Source organism: Nycticebus coucang, chromosome 2 (assembly GCF_027406575.1).
Source record: "Nycticebus coucang isolate mNycCou1 chromosome 2, mNycCou1.pri, whole genome shotgun sequence".
In the NCBI taxonomy this organism is placed as follows: Eukaryota; Metazoa; Chordata; class Mammalia; order Primates; family Lorisidae; genus Nycticebus; species Nycticebus coucang.
In genome coordinates, this window is record NC_069781.1 from 75,535,025 (window position 1) to 75,556,695 (window position 21,671).

The 21,671-nt window shown below is 34.9% G+C and overlaps 1 protein-coding gene across 2 annotated transcripts in view; it reads left to right on the forward strand.

The window, feature by feature from the left end:
* The window catches only part of RFX3 (regulatory factor X3), a 293,053-nt gene that overhangs the window by 162,243 nt on the left and 109,139 nt on the right, over window positions 1-21,671 (forward strand). For both annotated transcript variants that reach the window (XM_053573811.1, XM_053573820.1), the window contains one exon: window positions 7,274-7,371. In XM_053573811.1, the coding sequence (XP_053429786.1) occupies window positions 7,274-7,371 (98 nt within the window). The remainder of the gene's footprint in view (window positions 1-7,273; window positions 7,372-21,671) is intronic.

Here is a 21,671-nt window from a genome sequence, read left to right on the forward strand (position 1 = left end):
ACCTGCTTCTATTAATTGCTTTTTCTCCTGGTTATTGCTCACATTTTCTTGCTCTGCTTTTGTCTGGTAATTTTTTATTGGATGCTGGGCATTATGATTTTTGTGGTGGTTGTAATATTTTGAATTTTGCTATCATCTTTTAAAAATGTTGAACTTTGTTTTGTATAGGCCTTTATGTTCCTTGTAATTCGGCTTGATATTTTCAAGTCTTGCTTTGTGGCTATCTTAGGATGGGCCTAGTGTAGTCTTTAGTCTTGAGTTAATTTAGTTCCACCACTAAGGCTTTACTGTTCCCCTGTATCAACAGAATGCCCTAGGCTTTCAATCAGGTCTTAGCATTATGGCTAGCTGGTCAGATCTTGAACATCTCTGTGTACTGCATATGTGTAGCTTAGCATTCAACAACAAACTCAAGAGGATCACTGTGTATATTTCTGGATCTATTTTTCTATTTTATGTCCTCTCTGACACTTGGCCCCCACTTTTTAGCTACCGTAATCCTCTCCAATTCCAATTTTTGTCAATTCCATTATTCTCTGCTTGATTTCTCCCTTCCTGCTATGTACTGTAGAAAATGTCTCTACATCAGAAGCCATGATCATTGCAGGATACACCTTGTTTTTTTCTCTTCTCTTAGGGCTCACAATCTTTTGATGCCTTTTGTTGAATTCAAAATATTGTATTTTACATAATGTCTCAAGTTTTCTATTCATTTCATGTGGGTTTGCATTTTTAGGTGTATTTATTCTAAAATGGCCAGAAAAAGAAGTCCTTCTATAAAATGATTCTAATTTATGTACATAATATATGAATTCATTTTCATTAAAAAAATTCTCAGAGCAATATCAATATGCAGAATAAAAGATGATAGTCGTCTCAACTCTCCCACTTCTTTTCATGTCATCCAACAGAGTACCATTTTTAGAAGTTTGGTATATATCTTTCACTTCTTCTTTATAAGAAATTTGTCATACATATACAGAAGTATATGCAGACATATATATACACAAATACACAGAGTTGATTTATGTTTGTTTATATTTTTGTATATATAAATTTAATTTTACATGTAAATATATATAATCTCAAATCAAATCATGCTCTAAATATTGTTCTGCATCATACTTTTTATTAGGTAATATATCTTAGAGATCTTGGTTTTAAAACAAAACCAATCTTATGTTATTATTTTAATATTAGCTATACATTTGTCAGAACACTTTTTCTATAATTCATTTAAGAATACTACATTTCATTGTCATTAACTTTTCCCTTTTATATATTATGAATTATATGTATTTTAAAATAATATTGTATAGCAGCTCTTCAGATGGTAAGTTTTCTTGTTGAAGAAATTCACAAAAATGCTAACTGATATGTCTGTCTATAAATTGCCTTCCAATTTCCTAAAGAACACATTTAACATTACTCCTAAACATATGTAGGCATGCTTCTTTTCATAAAATATTGTGAATAATCAATATAATCCCTTTGGTAATTTTGTAATCCTAGAGAGTAAAAAATAATTTTCTTTTAATTTGAAGTTCTCATTACTTTTGATGTTGAACTTGAAAAATGTACCTGTATTGTTCACTTGTAATTCTGATTTTATGACTTGTCTATTCATATACTTTACCCATTTTCTACTATGTTTTAGCTCCTTTTTTTATTTATAGGAGCTATTTACATGCTGTACTTTATTAAAAAATGTTGCAGACTATTCAAGTATACTTCCAGATATTGAACTTTGTGTTATTCATAACATGTAGTGTTATTCATCCTACAGATGTTTACCTTTTTGTTAGTTCAAATCTGTTTGTCACATCTAGCTCCTGAATGTTATTAAAAGGCATCTCTGTAAATATGTCAATGGTTTTTATTTTATTCTGTTATTTCATATTAGTTATTTAAACTAGTATATATCTGTGTATTTACATATGTATATACAATATATGTATATATTTTTAAATTTTCAGTTTTTAGGAAACACTTTTTCTAAAGCAGTTTTGGTATTGCAGAAAAACTGAGAGGAAGACTTAGAGATTTCCCATATACCTGTTACCCTGTACCCCAACATGCGTAGCCTTTCTCATTATCAGCATCCCCAACTAGAGTGATATATTTGTTATAATTGATGAGCCTACATTGGCACATAATTATCACCCAAAGTCCATAATTTACATTCGAGTTCACTTTTGGTGTTATACATTCTGTGGCTGTGGTCCCCAACCCCTGGGCCACTAACTGGTAACTGGTCCATGTCCTGTTAGTAACTGTGCCACACAGCAGGAGGTGAGCAGGTGGTAAATGAGCAAAGCTTCATCTGTGTTTATAGACATTCTCCATCACTTACATCACTGCCCAAACTATACTTCCTGTTAGATAAGTGGCGGCATTGTCGTAGGAGCCAGCGAACCCTGTTATAAACAATGCATGCTAGGATCCAGGTTGCCTACTCCTTATGGGAATCTAGTCTGAGGTGTAGATGTAGTGCACTTAAATCATCCTCAGTCTCCACCCCTACCCCAGTCCCTGGAGAAATTGTCCTTTATGAAACCAGTGGAGAAATTGTCCTTTATGAAACCAGTCCCTGATGCAAAAAAGGTCAGGGACACTTCTTCATGGTATATTGGACCAATATATAACATGCATCCCACGGTTACAGAATTATGCAGAGTTTCACTGCCTTAAAAATTCTCTGTGTTCTGCTTATTCACCTCTCCCTCTCCCCAACCCCTGGTAGCTATTGCAACCAGGGATCTTTTTACTTTCTGCATAATTTTGCCTGTTCCAGAATGTCAGATTAGCATGTTAGCTTTTTTGTTTGTTTTAATAGACAGGTTCTTACTCTGTCACCTAGGCTGGAGTGCAGTGGCATAATAATACCTCATTGTAAGCTCAAATTCTTGGACTGAAGTGATCCACCTCAGCCTTCTGAAGTAGCTGGGACTCAGGCATGTGCCATTGTGCCCACCTCATTTTTCCATTTTTTGTAGAGATGGGTCTCACTCTTGCTCAGGCTGGTCTTGATCTTCTAGCCTCTAGCAGTCTTCCTGCCTCAGCCTCCCAAGGTGGTGTGAGCCACCATGCTTGGCCACATAAGCTGCTTTTACTCATGAATATGAATTCAGATTTTCTTCATGTCATTTCATGGCTTGATATTCATTTCTTTTTAGTGTGGATAATATTCCATTATCCTGATGTCCTGCAGTTTATTTTTACATTCACCTACTAAAGCATATCTTGATTGCTTCCAAGTTTAATAAAACTGCTATAAACGTGTGTGCATGTATGAACATAAGACTCCTCTTTAGGAGCACAATTAATGCATCACATGATATTACGAATAAGGCTCCTTTAAATGTGTGTGTATGTTTTTGTGTGGACATAAGTTGTCAACTCTTTGAAAGCATGATTACTGCATGATGTGATAAGAGTATGTTTAGTTTTATTACAAACTTCCAACCTGTCTTCTAGTGTGGTTGTACCATATTGCGTTCCACCAGCAGTGAAATGTGAGAGTTCCTGTTCCATATCGTTGCCAACATTTGGTATTGTCAGTGTTCTGTATTTTGGCCATTCTGTATAATTCAGTGTTTGAAATTTTGGTATCTCATTGTTGTTTTAATTTGGATTTCTCTAACAATGTAGGATGTGGAACAAATTTTCATATGCTTTTTTGCTATCTGTATATATACATATATATATACTTTTTTTTTTTCTTTCTCGAAGTGTCTCTTAAGGTCTTGGGCCCTTTTTAAAATTAGGTTGGTAAAGAGATCTTTGTAAATTTGGGATAATAGTCCTTAATCAAATACATCTTTTGCAAATATTTTCTCACAATCTGTAACTTATCTTTTCATTCTCTTTACAGTGTTTTTCATGGAGCAGAAATTTTAGATCTTAATGAAATCTAGTTTATTAATTCTTTCCTTCATGGATTACACCTTGGTGTAAAATCTAAAAAGTCATCACCAGGCCTAGAATCAACTAGATTTTTTACACCCATTTTTTATTATTTTCTATTATTTTTATGTTTTATTATTTTTATTTTTTTGTAGAGACAGTCTCACTTTATCACCCTCGGTAGAGTGCTGTGGTGGCATCACACAGCTCACAGCAACCTCCAGCTCTTGGGCTTAGGTGATTCTCTTGCCTCAGCCTCCCGAGGAGCTGGGACTACAGGCAACCGCCCCAACGCCTGGCTATTTTTTTTGTTTCAGTTTACTAGGGCTGGGTTTGAACCCACCACCCTCAGCACCACTGAGCCACAGGTGCCACCCCTACACCCATTTTTTAAATAGTAACATTAGTCTTTTTCTTTTTTGGATGCTCATTTGTCTTTTTTTTTGGTTATTATAGTTTTACATGCAAATAATTTAAAATTTTTATGTATAATTATTGACTTTATTACTTTTGAATTTTGTATCTAATTTCCCATAATTCCCAGTAAAAAGAAATACGTTCATTTTATTATTTTATGGTACAATGTATTATAGTTGAATGATCTCCAAGTTTATTGTTCCATTACATGAAGAAACCAAGGTTCAGAGCAATATGTATAGCATGCTACCTTTTTATCTTAGAATGAGATACATGTGTATATATGTGTGTGTGTCCACACATGGGTACTTATATACACTTTCATACATATTTGTTTGTTTGTTGAAAAGGAAAAGAAAAAACAATCAAAAGCTAAAGCAAAAATTAATGAAAATGACATCTTTGTTGGTCAGGGGGAGTAAGTATGATCAAGGCAATAGTGATGCAAGCGAGATTATCTATCCATGTATTTTCCTTCTTCTAATGTTTTGACTTTGGAACTATGTAGATATTTCCTGTAGTCATAAAGCACAATTAAATCAAAATTAAATGTAAGACCAGGCACAGGGGCTCACGCCTGTAATCCTAGCACTGTGGGAGGCCGAGGGAGGTGAGCTCCTGAGTTTGAGATCAGCCTGAGGAAAAGCGAGACCCCACTCTCTAAAAATAGCTGAATGTTGTGATAAGTGCCTGTAGTCCCAGCTACTCCGGAGGCTGATGCAAGAGGATTGCCTGAGCCCAAGAATTTGAGGTTGCTATGAGCTATGATGCCACAGCCCTCTACTGAGGGTGACAAAGTGAGACTGTCTCAAAAAAAAAAAAAAAAAATTAAATATAGTAAATTTTAGAACTAAAGGAAAATTAAACACATGAATTTAACTGTATTGAGTTGATGACTTATTTCCAATAACTTTAAAGCAAGTATTCTTCCCTAAAGGCATATAACATAGGGACATAAAAGTTGAAGGAAACTTAAACAGTATTTGGTGATAAAACTTTAGTAATATTGTGGGTTTTTTTTTTTTTTTGCAGTTTTGGCTGGGGCCAGGCTGGAACCCGCCACCCCTGGTATATGGGGCCGGCACCCTACTCCTTGAGCCACAGGCGCTGCCCATAATATTGGTGTTTTTATTTTGAAACTATTATATATTTCATGATAAAGTAAATAAGTAATCATGTTAATATCTTTAGCAACCAAAATTTTTAGCAGGTGTGAAAATATATCAAATCCACAGTAAAGTTGTATATATATTAAATCATTTTAAAGAATTAGCATGAATTTATGACATATATTTTTCTCCATTAATTTTTGTGTTTTCTAGCTCTGTTCAATGAAAATACCTAGATATACAAATAACATTGTAGTAGTGACCACTTATAGGGTCCTGACTATAGACTTCAAATGCCATTTTTCACTATTAAGATCTAGTGCTCTTTGAAGAAATGACTAGCCTAATTTGGGGTAGGACACATAAGACAAAAGCCTGGGACATCTTATTATAACAGAAAGCAGGGAAGTTAAGGATACCGTGATTGTGCCATAGAAGCCAGTCTGAAGAGACTACCATTTGCCAGAGATGGAAATTTTATCAAGAAAAAAGACTGCTAGGATTGCAGAACATCAAAATATGTTCAAGAACTGAGAATCCTAAGGATAAAAATAAAACAAAAATCCACATTGGTCATCTTTGAAGGGTACTAGCGGTTAAAGTCATTGTTTTCAGTACTAGTAAAAAACAGAATCATATATTTATCCTCCTATTCCTGTAGAAACCTTATTTTAGAGTAACTAATTAATGAGAGAAATTTTTTCTTTGTGGAAAGAGTTTTACTAATAAGTGAAGAAAAATAACATAATTAGACTGTTGCAAGTTTATAATCTTTATTAATTAAAATAATATTTCCTGGAAATAATTTTCAATGGCTACAAAATCCTTGGGTAAAGCAATGGATAAGGAAAGACAATAATAGATGGATCCAGCTCACAACACCTGACACCACTGGTCAAACTTAACTTTGCAGTGAGACAGCCAGTCGTTGTATGCAACTGATAGTGTGCAAGAGGAAGTACACAGTTCTTCAAAAAGTTCAATTCTTTAAGCCCCCAGATCTAACTGCGAGATTATACAATATATAAGAGATAGAGGACATATTAAATGACATCTCAGGATACTATTAGCCAAATCTAGAGTGCCAGAAATTCTCCAAGAAAATGATCCAGTTTCTTCAATATGAATAGTAGGCAAGGTGAAACTGTTAGAGATTAAAAGAGAAATAAGAATATCACCAATTGCACTATGTAGAACAATCACTAATTGTTTTTTCTTGATTTGAAAAAACACATACCCCAAAAAAATCCTTGGAAAAATGGGGGGATTTGAACAGTGTTAGATAATATTAAGAAATTATCAACGTTTTATGTGTGACATTACTAATGTGTTCATATTATCTCTTAGAAATATGGGTTGAAATATGTACCAGGGAAATGATATAATCTCTGTAATTGCTCTTATATAATTCTGTGAGGAATAAAAGGTGAAGCTTGGGAGAATTATTTATTTTAGATAATGGGTAAATAGGTTTATTGCACTATTTTTCCATGTTTGAGTGTTTAGAATTTTCCATTATGAATTGGTTTCAATTAAAAAATTAGTTTTTTAATTAAAGTGGAATGGAATTTAACAAACTTCAAAGTAAGTGAGAAACACTCAGACTTTTAAACCTCTTTTACATGTGTATGTACATACAGCAATGTTATAGAATTTATTCAGCATAAATGCTATAGTTGTTCTGGGCCCAACATGTTCTCATCATAAAATTAGCATTAATCTATTTTCATTATAAACGATTCTCATATTTCTAGAGAAACTTTTGAGGTCAGTCTAACACAATGTGTTCCTCCTCCTATCCATTCCTACCTCTCACCAAGCTCCTAATCTTTATTTTTCAGGTACAGCAGGTACAGACCGTGCAGCAGGTACAACATGTCTACCCAGCTCAGGTTCAGTATGTGGAAGGGAGTGACACTGTCTATACCAATGGAGCAATGTAAGTTTCCATCTGGAAGTCTTTTTAATAAGTTCTCCCACTCAGAGAAAAATTGTCCTTTCTAACACATCCCCTTATTCTCAAATCCTGTTCTTTTCACAGTATTTTTTTTACTAGCTAAGAGTTATTGAAGTTAAACTAGTGTTTAACTGTGTTTATTAATAAAATATGCTCTCTGAAAATATTCCTAGTAGGATATTTTAAATTGTTATATCTTTTAACAGCTTTTTCAAAGTTGAGGAAATCTATACCCTTGTTAGTGATTTCTGTATGTGTATTTAAATAATAAAAGCTATGCTTTTTGTTTTACACATAAGGTGAATTTGTGTGCATACGTGTGTTTGTCTGTAAACTAATATAAAACTAGTATTTTAGGAGTTTGGGTTTTTTTTTCAGACTTATTAAATAAGAAATTCTATGTAAAACTTCCTGATAATGCCTGTGATCCTCAACCCCCAGGCTGCAGACCTCTATCTACCCCCCAACAAAAATCCCTTGTCTGTACAAAAATTGTCTTCCATGAGACTCAGGACCTGGGCTGCAGAGCAGTAGGTGAGCAGGGGCCCTAGAGCGAAGCAGCTTCCTCTGTATTAATAATGGCTCCCCATCACCACCTGAGACCTGCCACCCCTCTCTTCTTTCCCCACTATCTGTGGAAAAATTTTCTTCCATGAAACTAAAAAAGTCGAAAAAGAGAAAAAAAGGTTGGGTAATGTTGTGATATACAATAAATCTTATTTTCCTGTTAGAAGTTACCCCCTCCCTCTACCAACTATGTCCTTGCATCAATAGTAGTATAAATTTCTAAATTATTTTATTTGGGCTTTTCAGTCACTTTAGATTAAATTCAGGATTTTATTATAAAAAAGGAACTAAGAATTACTTAAGTCATTTTTTTTTGCAACTTGGGTTTTTGTTTGCAAACTGTTGGCTGTATGGGTTTACCTGAAATGAATTTAAATTCTCTGACTCTTCTGCCTACCCCAGAATTATGAACTCTTCTTTCTTTATTCTTACTACACCTACTTGTTTCCTTGGGTGATTTCATTCATTTCCCTGTAAGCTCCATGAAGACCAGGATTTTTTTCTGCTTGTTTGTTTTGGTTTTTCCCTATAATAACTCCAACAGCAGAGGAATTCGTGACACACGAAATGTGGTCAAATTGTTATCTATTGTTATTTAAAATTTTTATTTATTTCAAATTATTATGAGGCTACACATCTGTAGATTACATTGTTGTCACCTTCAGGGTAAAGTTCCAACTGAGAATCCTATTTAACTGTGTATTAATTTTATAATTATGGTAAATTATACTTAACTATTTTGAGCTTTTTTATTGTTCTGTTAATAATCTCATTCTTACTGAGTTTTGAGAATTTGAGGAAATATATTTAAAGCACCCAATACAAAGGCCTGCTGCACAATATATGATAAAAACTGAAAACTTTTCATTGATTCTGACTCTTCTCTCTTTTATCATTATGTTACGTCACTGATTCTTTCTATATCACCAATGCCTTAGCACCACCTCTGTAACAAATAAAATCAAGTCCAACTTCCCATTCCTACCTCTCTAGCTTCACTTTCTGCCTCTTCCAGGAATAATCAATTTTGTGCATTTTCCTTAAATAGTCCCCTTTCATGCTTCTGTGTTTTGGGACATGTCATTTTCTCTGTCCTTTCTACTTTCTTGACAGTCCCCCAAACCCAGTCTAGTATGATCTTTGCAGATAGACGTGTCATTCCCTCCCTTGTGACATGGACCCTGACTCTCTTTCTCTGCAGTTAGCTCATCTTTCCCTTGTGAAGCATAGCACAGTATTCTGACTTTTACTACCAGCATTGTGCTGTAAATGCTTATGTTTCCCTGAAAGGTAACTTGGCCTTTTGTTTTTTAATTACATTTTCTCAGGTGATTGGCACCTTATAAAAAGTCATTGAATTTCTGTTATTCTATGAAAATGCTATCTCTACATATTCTAGACACTATGAATATTTTTTGACTCTACCTGTTTGTATAGGTCCAGGGCTACTCGGATCCAGTTTTTCCCATCTTTAACATAAACCCAAAGTACTGTTGGGTTGCAGAAGATTCCTGTTATGTGGACCTTTATGCTATCAGGGAAAACAAATGACTTTCTTAACAATGTTAGAGGTCACCCTGTTATCAGTTGTCATTTCTTCCTTGGCTGTAACATGTAATAATGGTTACCTGCAGGGGAATCTGAAAATAGGAATTTGTAGCTTTCATTTCTTTTATGGTAAGAGAAAAGGATAATCAGAATGGGTGTTGAGACAGTTAATTGTATAGTATCTATCACAGTAATTTCTCATTTTGTACTGGTCTAAGTTAAAGTGGAGAGATTAGTCTATTATTCATGAAATGGAGATAAATCTTTTCTAATCCAAAATCTGAAACTTTTTGAACACCCACATTAATGCTCAAAGGAAGTATTCATTAGAGCATTTCAGATTTTTGATTTTTGGATTAGAGATGCTCAAATGGTAAGTATAAATGGACATGGTACGAAATCTGAAAAAAATTAAAATCCAAGACACTTCTGTTCTCAAGTATTTTGAATATAGGATACTGAGCTTATAACACTAGTTTATCAAAAGTGCTTTATGTACCATCAAAAGTACTCAATAATATTTATTAGCACTCAATAAATATTAGTTATTGCTATAAAACTGTGTACTTTAGTTATTTGTTTACATATTTCTATCTTAATTCTAAATTCTTCTTAATCTCTTATACGTTTCTAAACTATTCTACCACTGACCTTAGGGTCCTCCACATATGTAAATATGAGTTAAGTAAATTCATCCTTTATTCATAAAACCTTAGAAAAACAGCATTTCAAGGTTGTTTAAAAAAATTATAAAAATGCAGAAATGATTCAAAGTAAATATCGCGTGCCAACGTGTATTTTCTATAGCCTACTAGCTCAGTTGGTTAGATCATGACTAATGAGGTCTAGGTCATGAATTCATTTGCCACAAAGTCCAATTAGCTTTGATCTGGTCTGTGTGGGCCAGATTGTATCTTTTACCCCAACCAATCATGTCACAAATGTGTACTTTTGGTTGAGAGAGAAGATGCATCTTTAAAAACCTTTTGTTGTTACTATCAAGAATAATTGTTGACTAAAGTTCTATAGCACCATTTTCTTTCTTTTTTTTTTTTTTTTTTTGCAGTTTTTGGCCAGAGCTGGGTTTGAAACCACCACTTCCAGCGTATGGGGCCGGTGCCCTACTCCTTCGAGCCACAGGCGCCACACCATTTTCATATTCAATAAGAAAATATCGTATTGCTGTGTATCATACTCAGAATTTTAATAGCTAGAGGACTATGAATATTTTTTTCTCAAATATGACCAAATTTATTTTTTCGGCTTATGCTATTTCAATCATTCTATAATTTTCAGTGCTTTCATTTGACTACATACAATTTTTGTCTCTAATGTTAATTTTAGGGTTTTTATATTCTCCCTTTTATTTGATATATTTCCATGTGTGTTAGGAAAAAATACTCCATATTTTTCTGTTTTACCACACTGAACTAATAGCCAGTTAATGTTTGATCCCTGACTTGGATCACAGTCAGATTCTTACTTCTTTGTGATAATAAATGCTTTCTGCTAATGACACTTTCAGAACACAGGAACTCTGATCTTTACCATGAACTTTCAAGCACTCAGTACATGGCTCTACAACCTGTTCATGCTTTGTAAGTGCTGGTTCTCTGATGCTCTTGTCACTAATATCCCTATGTCACATAACCATAATGCATGGGGTCTCATTCAAGAGGTGGTGGCAGCCCTCACAGATGCGTGTCATCACTTACGAAAATGTGTAATCATTATAATTTGAGATACTAAAGTGTTTACCTGGTTCTCCTGGTGAATATGGACAATTACTGCCAGCCTAACAGGATTAGCAGTTTGAGTTAGTGAGTGAACATACATTTCAGTTGAACAGTTGAGACTGTTTTATAGTGCTGGCTGGATATTTTTGCTCAAGGGAGAAGGTAACTCAATTCACTGTTATTCACAATTGCCACTGTTTTGTCGTATTTTAGGAACTCGAGCTCTAAACCGTTTGTGTATTTCCTTGCAATTGTTCTTCTAAGTTTTTTCCAAAGGCTTGATCATGGTCATCACTGTATGTACAAATTCTTACAACTTACTATCTTTAGTCATTTAGAATATTGGGATTAAACCAGCTGGGAAATGTTGCATACATATTATGTAGAAAGAGTCCATTTCAATTGAAATTTCTTAATGTAGTTAAGAAACCATTTTTTAAATAAAATTGTTTTCTTCCCCCCACTCTTTTTTTGACTCATACTTTCTTCACTTGCTCCTACATCATGCTAGTCAAACTAGAAATAAAGATTTTATGCCATATTGTGTCCAAATTAGAAAATCTTTATTTTAAAGTATTTTCTCATATAAACCACTCTTTGAAGCCTGCCCACCTACACAGACAATGCATGTGTTCCTTATATAGGTATCTGTTGTGATGATTGACCAACCTTCTCATAGTTTAGATTCTTATTAATCCCTGTACAGAATTTCCCAAACTGTGTTCCACAAAATGTTAGCCCCATAACAGAGTTCTGTGGTTGCACCAGAGGGGATACACTGTATGATTGCCTTCCTCTTGAGGACTCTTGGGTCTTTAAAAGATTCTATGGAGTGTAAAAGTCTTACAGGAATGCATTGAAGCACAGAATTCTTTTATCTGAGCAACATCTAACAAAATCACATGGTATAATTTGGAAGATGATATATTGACATTGAATAACTAATTCAAAATCCATAAGGATGTAGGATAAGATGTTGAAAATACTATACTTGTGGTCATCTCTTGAAAATCATGTAGTTTGTGCGTTTTCTGAAGCTATCTAATTATTTTTTCTTATACATTTTAAGTGATTAATGAGCAACCTTAAGGAGGATGCTCTTCAAGGTAGTTTTTTCCTCTTTAAGTGATGAAATAGTGAGTTTCAGTATTTGCAGGTGAAATTTTACTTAATCATTCAAATACTCTCTGCTTAGAATAGATGGTTATATGGAATTTCTGTTCTTGAGATGGAAAGAATGCTTTCTTCATTTAGGCTCCTATATACATGTTCTATTTGGTTTAGGAGTTGGTTTGTAAATCCACTTACCATTTAGATTTCATTAAGTATATGGCTGATTACATGCCCTCTTGGGAAGAGAATTGTGGAAAAGGTCATGGAGATCTCTTTACAATTAGAGTAGGGCACATTTTATTAATCATATAAGATTTCCTATCTCTCCATAGGTGGAAGACTTTCAAATACAGTTTCTCAGAATGTCACAGTTGGGAAAGTTATTTATTCCTACCCTTTCATGTTACAGATGAGTAAACTGAGGCCCAGAGAGGTGCAATAATTTACCTAGCTAGTCTAGAATTCGTATTTTCTGACCTTTCCTGGTCCTGACTGGTCCTTTCCAGTAATCTGCAGATACTGGTCTTTTGCTTCCGGAATTGTTAGGGAGATCAGGGGAGTAAAGCTGGCTGATTATAAAAAAAAAAAAGCACAAAAAAGTTGTAGTACATATTATACGTAATACTATTATATTGTTGTATATCTCATTGTGGATAAAAAATAATTAAACTTGTAATTTTTTATTTATTATTATTATTTTTATTGAGAAAGAGTCTCACTGTGTCACCCTCAGTAGAGTGCTTGGGCGTCACAGGTCACAGCAACCTTAAACTCTTGGGCTTAAGTGAGTCTCTTGCCTCAGCCTCTCAATTAGCTGGAACCACAGGCTTCCGCCACAATGCCCGGCTATTTTTTTGTTTTAGCAGGCCCAAGCTGGGTTTGAACCCACCAGCCCTGGTGCGTGTGTCCAGCGCCCTACCCACTGAGCTATGGGCACCGCCAACTTGTAATTTTTAAAATGGCTTATTTTTTAAACTAAGAGTCTATTTTTTCATATGCATCACTTCTCATTTATTAAATCCCATCTTATATTTAAAGTGAAAATTACTTTGTGCATATAGACTATCCTTTAAGTTATTCATAAATGTACAGAAAAGTCCATATTGAATAACTTTTCAACATTAAATAGCTTTCTAGAGAATCATTATTTGATTTCTGTATCTATATACCTTTTAATTTTCATACATTAATGGAACTAAATAATGTCAGATTAAAAATGGTTTGTTCTGGGATACTTTCACATCCAGGAGAGTGACATCCAGAATAGTTCTACATAACACTTGAAAGAGCTTAGACACTTCCCCCCCCCCTTTTTTGTAGAAAAGGGGAAATGAAAGAGTTCCACGTATGCTTTTTTTTTATCAGATTTAGAACGAAGTTGTATCATTAATTTTCTTAAATGAATGAAAGAACACTTATTAAGCATTAGTTCTCTCACTAATTGTATAACTTCGAGCAAACAACGTATTTGCACTTAGATTTTCTAATCTATGAAATAGGGATTAATATTTAAAAACATTATTTAATAACCAGGTCAGGGTCAGGAAGGAGAAGAAATAACGAGGGTATGGGAGGTCATGTACTTAGTTTAGTTACTCTAATACACCTAAGGGTAGATCTTTAAAAATCTCTGCTGGAACAAATATGTAGAAACATCTCTATCGGGGGAATGAATTTTAAAAGGTTGGGATTCACGGTATTATGCCTTACAAAGACACTAAAGTTCCCTAGCTATATAAAATCTAAGGCTATTTCCCAGAGGTTGAGCTTTGTAATTACCAGAAGATTCTAGAGGACAGTGCCAAGAAGTCTTAGTCTGGTCCTCAGAAGCACTCAGAGTAAATAGACTTGCCTCTTAGGGATGCTCTAAGGCCCCAAATTGCCTTCAGTTTAGTAGTATGCCTGACTTTGAGAGTGGACACACCACCTATTTGCTTGGATTTAGCTCACTGCTTGGCCTCAACAACATACATAAATGCTGTAGCTGCTTTTATCTGTTTTACAAAGTCTCACTTGACAAAATCCATCTGTAACAAGTGCCTTATGACTCTATTTCTTTTCAGATAAAAACCTCTCAGGATTGACCACATGTTCTTCAGCCCCTTCCAAACTTGCTTTCTTCCACACATGACCATAACATTGCACTTTTTAAGGTCATGGATGACCTTCATTTGTAAATCCGATGTTCTTCTGGATTAAATTTACTTAATCTTTAACCACCAACCAGTCAACCACTCTATTCTTGAATCTTTCCCTCTGCTTTTTTTTTTTTTTTCGTCTTCTCTGTGTCTATGTTCTTTTTCCTTCCTGCCTTATTGGCTCCTCCTCAATCTTATTGTTAGCAAACAAATTTTCTATGGCCTTAGCTCCAAAGTCACACTAGCATGTGGTTCCCTAGTATTCTCTATGAGAGACTATATTTCTTCCAAAAGACTTATGAACCTCTGTCATTCTCTTGACTGTTTGTATCTTAATCTATCAACCCGCACTAACATGTAAGCTTCATGTGGACAGAGGCCTTGTTCATTTACTTTACCATTCTGTCTCTAATACATAGAATGTGGGACATGATAGGTGCTCCGTCTGTATTGAATGAATTAAGAATAGCTTTTAAAAACAGGAGGGACAGGAGCAGACAATTTAGTTGTTATAAGTACACAGAGAAAAGTGAATGAAACTGAATTGAGATGCTGCTGGTGTGGCATTCACACAGCTTTCTTACTTGTTTTGTTGTTTGGAGTTTTTTTTTTTTTTTTTTGGTGGAAAACTTTTTGACTTATTCACATGTATATGATTACTCAGTATTTCTCATATGAAAATTTGTATCATAACTCTGGGTCAAATCTTTCATACTGTCATATCTGCCAAAGTTGATTTAAGTCCATATGCACTTCCCGACCTCTGTTATCAGAGCCAGTGACTCATATGTGTATTTATTACATTTATCTTTCTGGTATGTTTCAAAAAAAATTATAGTAATGGACATTTGGTAGTATCATAAGCAGCTGCCACAGAATATAAAACTCCTTTTTTGACTTTTTTAAAAATCCAAGTGGGCTGAAAGAATTATTAGTGGTAGTACAGAGCTTTTCCCCCTTCGTTCCTGTGAAAGTTGGACTTCACATTTTTAATGTCCTTTAATATAGTGGTTCTCAAATTGTGTTCCCCAGACCAGCAGCATTGACATCACCTGAGGACTTGTTAGAAATGTCAGCTTTTGGGATCCAGCCTGGTTCTATGGAATGAGGAGCTTTGGGGTGGGAGGGAGCTCTCTGTGTTTTGACAAGCCCTCCAGGTGATTCTGACGCACACTAAAGTATGGGACCCACAGCTTTACCACATAGAAATAAAGAATGTAAATGAAAAGTAAAGTGTAAATGTGCAGATATCCTCACATGTAATCATCATAGAATGATACAGATTTAAAGTTAAGATTCTAATCCTCCATGCATTATCAACATGTATAGTAATGAAAATACATATAAAGGAAAAAACTCAGTTATTATCAGAAGTATTGTTGACTTTTAACATTCATTTTTGCATTTCTTCCCTTGTAGGTGTGGCAACAGCTTAATAAATGCTTTTATTTTTTACTCAGTGTCATAGCAGTTGCAGTCAGCAGAAATAAGTGTCTTCCAAATCGAAATAAAGGCAAATATTTTATCAGTGGTATTCAGCAGTATTTATTACTTTATATTTAATCTATTATTTTTATTCTCATATCATAAGAGGTTCAATGTCAGGTCACTTTAATACCTTTCTGGAAGTACTGTTTTCCTTTTGGTGTCTTTCACAAAATAAACATGTCATCTTTCTGTTATATCTCCTGCCTTCAGTCTGACTTGAAGCATTCAAGACAATATCTGTTTCAAAACTCAAATATATAGTGCAAATATTCCCAATAATGTAGCTACCTCTTTGCACTGCCTTGGTGACCCTCATAAAAAATTCATAATGGAAAACTGTTTAAGGCAGAAGCACTTGGTTTCAAGAAGCAGAAACCAACTCTAACCTATTTAAGAAAAACAAAGAATTTGTTGAGATATTTCTGACTCACTGAATTTCCAGGAAGTCTGGAAAATCAGGCTGGTAAAAGGAGGGACAGGAGTGATGTTAGGCCACAGCCAGACTATAGGAAAAACACACTGCAGAGGTAGTCAAGTGAGGACCTCATGCCTCTTTTCTTATTACTTTGTTCCAAACTGCTTATTTAGGCCAAGTACTTCTGATTATCTGAACCTTGAGTTGATTTCCTATAGCCTCTTTGGAAGAGAGGTTGGGAAAGCCTGAGCTCTTACAGTTGGAAGTGGGATTTGTCTCAGACTACCATTCACAAGTTGAGGATTTGTATAAATATCAGAAGTTCAGATACCACGTAACAAACAAAAAGTCCTGCAAATACCTCTACCATAGTGACCGAATGACTCTTCAACATGAATTGTAAAGCTTAAAAGTATTGACTAAGTATTTGGGATGTTAGTAGTGCCCTTGAATCAGTGAATTTTAAATCCTATATAAGTAGTGACTACATAATTTTATTCAATATTATATATATAGTTATACAATATGGGACCTGAAAGATACTCAGTAATTATCTGTTGATTGACTGACTGTCCTATGGAGCTGTAGACTTCTGAGGTAGATGGAAAGTCTCAGAGATGGCTGTATAGGAAGGAAGTAGAAAAACAGACTGCTCTGTCCTCTGTGTCCCCCTTCAACTAGATCATGTTCCGCTATTAACCATTGACACTTTAAAGTTAATATTTAATTGGAAAGGAGTTAATTCCACCACTGGACATTGAAAGTCGAGTATTTGGCCTCCTTTTTACTTTCAGAAAGTTGAATTCTGGCTGAAAAAATTTCCTGTCCAATTCCTGGAACTGCTTTTGGGCAAGGAGTATAGGTTTATGAGTAATTTTCTGATGAAACAAAGAACTTCTAGCAGGGGTGTTCAACTTTTTTTTTATTTGTCACCAAATTGGAAGAATAACACTTGCCTTGGGCCGCATAATAGGTACACAAAATCTAATAAAAGCTGGTGAGAAAAAAAACAACGAAAAACTATGCATATTTTCACTATGTCTATACTACAGATAACCAAAACAATCCTCAAATAATCAGTATGTGGACCATAGGCCTTTCTATAGTAAGAAAGAAAATCTTTATTACATTTCTCCAAAAACCAAAGAATACTTTCTCCTCTAAGTCTTTAGAGATGAAAACAAAAGAAAAAGTGGAGGTCCAGTTTTTACCCTTTTCTAAAACAAATACCTCCTTTTTTCAACTACCCAATAAGTTTTCTAAGAAAATTTTAATTTGCTATGGCCCCTTTAAGTTCTGTTTATTTGGCAGTGTGTACACTTTTCTCTTTGTGAAACATGAACAAAAGCAACGTAAAACCATAGAAAGATCACTGGGCTGGGAGATATCCAGAGCTGAGTTCCAGTCTTCCTTCACCATCTTATTATCAGTGTCATCTCCAAAACAGCGACCTTATGTCTCCAGGTCTTACTTTACCCATTAATAAAAGGGTAAAGTCCTTATGTCTCCAAGTCTTACTTTACCCATTCATAACCTGTATGCTTCACTTCGTGTAGATTAAGGGAATAATATATCCCCTATCTCTCTCTCTCTCTCTCTTTTTTTTTTTAGAGACAAAATCTCATTTTGTCGCCCTCAGTAGAGAGCTGTGATGTCACAGTTCACAGCAACCTCCAGTTCTTGGATGCAGGCAATTCTCTTGCCTCAGCCTCCTGAGTAGCTGGGACTGCAGGCACCCGCCACAATGCCCGGCTACTTTTTTGCAGTTTGGCCAGGGCCAGGTTCGAACCCCCACCCTCAGTATATGGGGCTGGCGCCCTACTCACTGAGCCACAGGCATTGCTCTATCCCCTATCTCTTAAAAACTTTTCTTCCTGGTACTCAAATGCCCTTTTTGTGCTCTCAAACTTTTCAAAAATATTTACAATGTTGTTTATTCTGACTTACTTCTTCTGTCTAGTCCACTGAAACATGTATTACTATCACTATGCTTTGACACTTGCCAAATTGACCACTACGTGGTCCACTTACAAGTGAACCGTGCGAATTACAGGAGCCATTAGACCCCCTATTATTATATCTAATGAACACATTCCAGAATCATCTTACTGGTTTCTCCCCTTTCTCATGGTGTCTCTTTACCTCCCTGGACTTGGGCCTTTGTTGTTTCTCTAGCTTGAACATTCCCCTGCCTCCCCCTACTCATATGCCCCTTTATCCCTATTCCAGCCTAAAACAAAATTTAAACTTCTTGCTATAGTCTGTGACAATGGCTTTCACACTTTTTAAACTACATTCACAGTAAGAAAATTAAACAATCATTTTATACTAATAACTACACACATGCACACCTGAGTACAGTACACACTTAGGTGAGCTCCTATAAATAAAAATATATATATATATATGTTTTTATATATACACACACACACACACACTCTATATACAACAGAAACAAAAGTTGCTAAAAATAGTTCGTATTTTCACTAGGTGTAGTATGTGGTGATGTATGTTGTCTACTCTAGCCTTTCTTTTTTTCAATGCTGTTGTGACCCTCTTCTAGATTACGACCTGCAATTAAAAACAAAAAATTGTTTATATTGCCTGCATGTTTGGTTATCTACTTTATTAAACTCATTTTTTCCTGATAGTTGAAGTATTCTAGACTTATAATTTCTTTCTAAATACCAGCATCTTTCTCATGTTGTGCCTTTTCCCTGCGTTATGTGCTGTGTTTGCGAGTTGTTTTTATTCTCTCTCCTTCATACACTCTTCTTCCTGTTTTCCACAGGGCTGACTCCTTTTCATCTTTTAGTTTCAGCTTAAATATCTCTCTTTCAGAGATAACATTCCTTGACTATACTATCTAATGTGCTCTCTCCCATTTATTCTTTTAATATTCTATTTTTTCTTAAATAGCAACCTAAGAAAATTTCTAAATCTCCAATTTTCTGCTCCTGTGATTGTAGACATCATGTTTATATGGCTCATTTTCTTTTAGGTGCCAGAACAGATTCTTAGTAAACATTTGTTAAAAGAATATGTACAGAGTAGCCTCAAAACATTGTACTTACGTAAGATACAATAATCATCACCATATCCATATGGTATCTTCATAATATAATTTATGGTGTGAGATTTACAATCCATTTTATTTCCTTAATTTATCATTTTCATACCATTACTTCATTTTATAGTGACAAGCTTTTTGGTGAGAGGATATTTAAAACCTTGGTAAAATACAAAAGAAATAATTTTTACTGGACTTGTGGACAAGATACCTAAAGCCAAAGAAAACAGAAAAATAGGTTATAGCTAAGATAAAATGGCATAATCACTTTAGTGAATAAGTAAATAATGAATATCCAGGGTCATGCTTAGCCACAGTATATGCTAAGACATGATGGGATACAAATAGCACTAATTTACTGAATTTGCTGGATCAGAGTCCTGACATTGACATAGAATCTTATAATAGAGTCAGCTATGAAGAAGCTTCTGTCAGCAAGTAGACACATATCTGTGTGTTCACATTCATTACTGGATACATATGCAGAACAATGGAAAGATTTCTGTAGAAATAATATCATACATTATTTTCATGACATAGTAGATGGTAATCAAAATAGAACAAATGAAATGAACATAGCAGTATCTTTTAAATATGTACAGAATTGCTTGGGAATTTAGCTATTTCAGGAATGTGCAGGCCAGAAATAACCACTTTCAATCTGATACGCCAAAAATTGAATAATTTTCTTGAGCATATGTTTTAGAAATTTCTGGGGAAAATAGTGTACAAGCAATAACTCATATGAAGAATGTAGTGGTATACAATGTAAAAGATAAGCAGATCTGAGATACCAGAATTAGAGAATCTATTTCTAGTAATAACTGTTGTCTTTGCTTCTTTTTAAAATAAATTTGTTAGTATTTTTTTCAGAAGCTCAGACTACGCAGATCTGGGAAAGACCTTTAGGAGTTACCATGCCTGACTCTAGCTCTGGCTCCAGCTCCATGGGCTGTAACTAACAGATTATGCTTGCCTTCTTAGCTTTAAAGAACAATGGCTGAGTACAATATAATCTGTCTCTTTTATTCGACCTAGTGTTTAAAAGGCTTCTCCATTTTCCACAGCAAGTGTATTTTTGTTAAAGCCAAATTTCAGACAGTTTATGATACTTTATTTCCTCATATAATTTTGTCTTTTTTACCCCCTAGAAATTGCCAGTCTTTACCCCAGTGTAAAATGAGGTTGTGTGTGTGTGTGTGTGTGTGTGTGTGTTTATGCCAAGCCTTATTCACAGTCTCATAGAGTATGATTGAGTAATGAGGAAAATGCATGGATTGGGCATATTCTTCAGTCACTTTCTCCCTTGTCCTGCCCTATGGTCCTTTTCTAGCTTATGAAATATCTCAAGCTAGGGCGGCGCCTGTGGCTCAGTGAGTAGGGTGCTGGCCCCATATGCCGAGGGTGGTGGGTTCAAACCCAGCCCCGGCCAAACTGCAACAACAAAAAAATAGCTGGGCGTTGTGGCGGGCACCTGTAGTCCCAGCTGCTCGGGAGGCTGAGGCAAGAGAATCACATAAGCCCAAGAGCTGGAGGTTGCTGTGAGCCGTGTGACACCATGGCACTCTACTGAGGGCAGTAAAGTGAGACTCTGTCTCTACAAAAAAAGAAAAAAAAAAAAAGAAATATCTCAAACTAGAAGGACGTATGAAAATTAATGTAACTTAATTTTTGCTGCTGTATTTTCATACTGAGTTGAGGGCTATGTATGGATTTTATATATCTGTGATATATAAAAGCGAAATGTTTATTTGCATTATTCTTGTTCACTGAGAATAATTACATAAAAAGAGAATGCCCAAAAGATGTGGTGACTTAAATCCCTTGGGGTATTTTTCTTATGCTGCAATAGCAACTGCCATATCATAGAACGTATAAAATTTAAGCATAGTTAGTAAGTATCTTCTGAAATGGTCCCATCTATTCTATTGTACCTTCTTTACAATTACATCATCTGCAGATCCCATCCTGGATAAGAGTGGAAAATATTTCAGTGTTAGTAAACAGTGAGTGATAAAGGAAATCCCAGATAGCAACAGGAAGTTCATATGGTCCCTGCTAGAGCTATTTCTTAGTAGTTGTTGACATATATCATGGGCATACATGAAAAGTGAAGTTCTTTTTCTGTGATACAATGATTGACAGCATAGGCTAAGTTCAGATCAATCATGGATTTGGATTCATGATTTTCAGCTGCGTGCTTTACA